At 40.7% G+C, this 5,311-nt stretch overlaps 1 protein-coding gene across 1 annotated transcript in view; it reads left to right on the top strand.

Annotated features, from left to right (window-relative positions):
* Window positions 1-5,311, top strand: part of LOC101858209 (ATP-dependent translocase ABCB1) — a gene marked incomplete in the record, with an annotated part of 52,603 nt that overhangs the window by 13,243 nt on the left and 34,049 nt on the right. Inside the window, 3 exon segments of the mRNA XM_013086635.2 lie at window positions 940-1,078; window positions 1,557-1,657; window positions 2,836-3,007. Of these exon segments, the coding sequence (XP_012942089.1) occupies window positions 940-1,078; window positions 1,557-1,657; window positions 2,836-3,007 (412 nt within the window).

Here is a 5,311-nt window from a genome sequence, read left to right as displayed (position 1 = left end):
AAATATTTTTTTTTAAAAAGAAAAAAAAAGAACATGGCTGCCTGCTTGCCTGTCTGCCAGCCTGCCTGTCTGTCTGCCTGCCTGCCTGCCTTTCTGTCTGTCAGTCACTCTTCTCATGCCTCCCTTCTCTGTGTGTCCCCCTGTGTCTCCCTTATCACCCACCCCTCTATACCGCATCTCTGTTACCCCACACCCCTAGAGTGCAGTTTCCAACAAAAAAAACAACAAATGTAAGGCGTCGTGATGAAATCAGGCGGTCGTCAAAATAGTGAAATCGAAGAAACCGATTGTTTCACTCATTTGGCAATTTTTATCGATTTTTTGGGTTTCGTTTTAGCCCATCGCCTTTTATGTCCATTTCAAAACATATTTATGTGTGAATTTTTACTGAAAAACGTTGATTAAAGGACCCCCCCTCCCCCAGTAAGTTTACCATTTTTAAAGACTCTCAAACTTTGGATGACACCAAATTTTGGAGGCCAGATTTTCGTTTATTTTACCTCTGAAACCAGGCGACGCTCATCTTCTTCAATCGAAAATATCTCGATTTCTATTCAAGACTAGTGGATCTGTCTTTCATCGAAAGCAAAACGTGGGTGGTTGGCGGGTGCTCTGGTGTGGTTTGCTTCTTCTTTCCTATCAAACGTCTATCGTCCTGATCTCTCCTCCTTCTATTTTGTGTTTGTTCCTCTCTTGTAACACCTCTAATCTTCGGCACTTATATGACCTTATTGTGTTGCAAGTGCCGTAAAACTCTTTACTAAAACTAAAAAACTAAAGAAAGCAAAACAAATGAACAAGTCTTTTAATTTAAGATGATAACAGTTACTCCACATGCCCCAACATTGTGTGAACAAAATTGAGTAAATAGTGCCGTAAAACACATGTTCAATCAATTAATCTACCAAAATTGTGATACAAGCTAATTTCCTCCTCTAGCAAAACAAACAGTACCACGACAGATGGCTTAAAAGAGGAAGTGATTCCCATCATCTACCAGTTCATTGGCATCGCCTTTGGCGCCTTCCTCGGTGGCTTCCTCGCTGTGTCTTGCTGGCAGTGGGCAGCTGAAATTCAGGTGAGCAAGTTGAAAGTTCAAGGGTAAGTTTTAAAAAAATGTCTTTTTTAAATGCAGCCACCGAGTCAATACCTATGCCAGACGTGGGTGCATATTGCTTTTTTTCTTATTCTTTCTTTTTTTTTTTTAAAGCTGCAGTGTGCATGTGTTGGAGCACGGGATCCCTTTGAAATAATAGTCGTATAATTTTACTTGATCTTGCAAGCCCTAGCCTATCAATTGAGAAACCTTCGATATCCCGTCATACGACGTAGGTATGACAGAGTATTAAAAGAACATTTTAACACCAGCTCACGTTTACTACACACAAATAATAAAAACAGGCTTTTAAGTTTATTCCTAGCATATGGTCAGATTTTAAGTTTGTTTCAATCATTTTTTTCAGTTTATTTCGTACTCGTAATGAGATCTATGTTTGATTATATTATTTTGTACTCGTAATAAGAATCAAGTTTTAAGCCTTTTATGTCTCTACCAGGTGAGCGAAATGAGGAAGACTTTCTTCCGCGCTGTGATGAGACAAGACATGAGCTGGTTTGACGTCAATGAGTCGGGAGAAATCAGTTCTCGATTTTCAGAGTAAGTCAGCTCCTTTACATTGGGTCTCTCTCTCTCTCTCTCTCTCTCTTTCTCTCTCTCTCTCTCTGTCTCTCTCTCTGTCTCTCTCTCTGTCTCTCTGTCTGTCTCTCTCTCTCTCTTTCTCTCTCTCTCTCTCTCTGTCTCTCTCTCTCTCTCTCTCTCTCTCTCTCTCTCTCTTCCTCTCCTCCCGTCGGTGTATCTATCTGTCTGTCTGTCTGTCAGTCTGACTGTTTCTTTATCTGTCTGTCTGTTTGCCTCTCTCGCTCTCCATTTCTCTCTCTCCATTTCTCTCTTCCTCTTTCACCCCCCCCCCCTTCTCTCCCTGAGTACTTGTATGCGCGTGTTTGTGTGTGTGTTTGTTTGTTAGTAGGTATGTGTGTTTGTATGTGTGTGTTTGTATGTGTGTGTGTGTTTGTATGTGTGTGTGTGTGTGTGTGTGTGTGTGTGTGTGTGTGTGTGTGTGTGTGTTTGTATCATGTATGTGTGGGTGTTCGTATGTGTGTGTGAGTGAGAGTGTGTGTGTGTGTGTGTGTGTCCGCGTGTGTGTGAGTGTGTAAGGGTGATTGAGGGGGGGGGGGTAACCGCTTCGTATCGTTCGTTGCCATTGTTAGTGTCGATCTTCTTTGAATCCCAACTGGGTGGATCGAGTCCACTCGGGTGCTGGAGTATTCAGCCTCTTCAAGTCCTCACTCGACAAGGAGTAGATTTTAAATACTCGAGTACTCGATCAACAAACAGACAGACACCTAAACACAAGACAGTAGAAATAATGTATAATGTGTCTGTGAGTGTGTTTACATGTGGGTGTAATTGTGTGTGTTTGCGTGTATGTCTGCGTGTGTGTTCGTGTGTGTGTGTTCGCGTGTGTGTGTGTGTGTGTGTGTGTACATAAGTGTGTGTGTGTGTGTGTGTGTGTGTGTGTGTGTGTGTGTGTGTGAGAGAGAGAGAGAGAGAGAGAGAGAGAGAGAGAGAGAGAGAGAGAGTGTGTTTGTATGAGCGAGCGAGGGAGCGAGAGAGAGAGAGAGAGAGAGAGAGAGAGAGAGAGAGAGAGAGAGAGAGAGAGAGAGAGAGAGAGAGAGAGAGAGAGAGAGAGAGAGAGAGAAAGAGAGAGAGAGAAATATATTGTATAAGCGTATAACAGAATCACAGCCTAAATTGAACTTCATTTTTTTTCTCAGGGATATGAGTAAGATCTCAGAGGGCATAGGCGACAAACTGGCCATCTTCGTACAGTGGACAACCACTTGGATTTCTGCCTACATCATGGCGTTTGTCAGTGACTGGAGACTGACCCTGGCTGTGATTGTGTTCAGCCCTATCATCATTTTGGTTGGGTCAATCTTAGTCAAGGTAAGCTTTTTACTAACTTTATGTGTGTTCTGTTATCGGGTGTGTCACCTCAAAATAATCAAACATGCTATAGCTTGTTGACTTTCGTTTGTCCGCAGTTAAGACAAGACAACAAGTCATCTCTTTTAATCTTCACAATGTCTTTCCATGCGGGTCGAAAATTCGGATGAGCAGCAGAATATAAAAGCCCATTAATGAAGGCCACTGCAGACTAAGGTTCCCATATATTTTCTTTGATGTTAGCCTACAGTGGGACAAAAGATAATAGATCAACAGAATGCATCTTAAACATCGGAAGGTTGAACCAATTTAATCAATACCACTCTTTAACCTACGCCTATGAAACAAAGTCCAACAGACGGCTGAGCACTCTTCGAGACTCATAATATGGAGACGTTTAAACGGTTTTGGGAGGAACTTTACAAGTTAACATTGACATTTGGGAGCAGGTTTGTGTTGCTGTCTCAAAATGAGCAACTTGTAGGCTATGTTACTGTAAATCATTTATTGTAGTAATCCCGTTTGTACATTCAAAGGGTGGTGTGTAATATAGGGTCCAAATAAAGAAACATTAATTTTTCATCACTGGATCAATAATTTTAGCCAAATATTTTTGTTTGGTGGCCACACACAGGAGTGCCAGGTAAAGTTACCTGTGCGTTCGCTGGCAAATAAACAAATGAGCTAGAATTTTTAACGCAATCAGACGAACGTGAACAGACTCTAGATATATTGTATTATAATGGAAAGGTTGCTATTTGATGCCTCCTCGCCGAAAGCTCAGTCAATTTTACCATGGGTGGGAACGCAGAGAATCCTGTTTTGAATCTTTATTCGTACTTAGACAGCAAAATATCTTGTCAGTATGTTAGTGTTTTAGAGCCTATAAATGGCTGCTTGCATTATATACTTCACAGGAAGTTGTTTCAGAAAGCTCTCGGGTCTGCTGGGGTAATAGTATAGATTGTGAAGCGTATAGAGCTTGCTGTTGAGCGGGAATTTGCGCTATACAAATGCTATTTATTATTATTACTTTAAAAGAAATATAACGTCGGCCTGGTGATAAAACCGACTAACCCACAAAATGTCAAAAAATATTTTATTGGCCCTATCGACAGCAAATTGTCCATTTCATATGCTCACTTATAGTCAAATCTAAATTTTTGTCTAGAAATGTCTTTAAAACATCAGAAATAAAACCGTATAACCCGCCATCCATCGGATTTTAGCCCGATGTTTCCGACTATCCCACCTGCGAGGGAGGGAATGAGGGTTGGCTGTTTTTGTCGCGCTAACAATGAGGGGCCATGTGCTACGTTACCGACTAACCCCGGCTTCGACTCGTCTCAGGACTTCGTTTGATAGTCCAGAATTCTCTCACATAACCATGTGAGCTCTTCAAAAGGGAAATTTGTGTAATATTTCTTGTTGGTTTCATTTGGGAGTTATATAGATCTGGTTGTTCCCTCTTTTTTTTCTTTTTAATGCTGCTGATAATGTTATTAATGACTAAAACTCCCCACTGTGCCCACAGAACTGTTTTTATCTCGTGACAATGCCGGTATTTCAAATGCATCTTTATGGATTTTGTTTTATATGAAACAATTTTTTTCTGTCCACGTGTTATTCTTTGTCTTTGCACTTGAAAGTTACCGAATTAAGAAGGCATTTTCACTTATTCGGACTACTGTCTCTTTTCCTAATAATTTTTTCCATTGCAATTGAATTGACGAAGTCGATACTTTTTCATTCTTTACTAACTCACTCACACAAAAAAATGTGGGATCTGTCCAGCACACCGTCTGCCCCCAACGATCGTTTTCTTTTAACGTTTTTTTTTTTCATTTGCAGTGCTTATTGCGGTTATTACCTTCTGAAACATCTTTCCACTTTCTTTGAAAGTTCATTTCGTTTGTGTTTTGTACAGATTATTTTCTCAGTGTCATAACATAATGCTGTATCTTTATATCAAACCTTAACTTACATAACGCTATAACATTTAATAAGATGATGCCACTCTTGCTACGTCACTTCTGACCCTCAGCACAATGGAAAGTGATCAACATGACCAGGCTAATGTCACATCAGTTGATAATAAAACAGTTATGTCACCTTTGATCTCTACGAAAAGGACACGACATAAAAACGATTGGAAGGGTAACAAAAGGAAGAGGTTGAAAGAACTGGGGATGCCTCTACACATGTCAAGGCACGAAGCGAGCAGGGTGTGAACTTGACGTCCTTTGCTGTTGTAAACTGGTTGGTACAAAATGCAATGACATCACTGGTCACTCTCTTGGAAAG

This window comes from Aplysia californica, unplaced genomic scaffold (genome assembly GCF_000002075.1).
Source record: "Aplysia californica isolate F4 #8 unplaced genomic scaffold, AplCal3.0 scaffold00487, whole genome shotgun sequence".
NCBI classification, from domain to species: domain Eukaryota; kingdom Metazoa; phylum Mollusca; class Gastropoda; order Aplysiida; family Aplysiidae; genus Aplysia; species Aplysia californica.
This window is presented reverse-complemented; position numbering and strand designations above follow the sequence as displayed.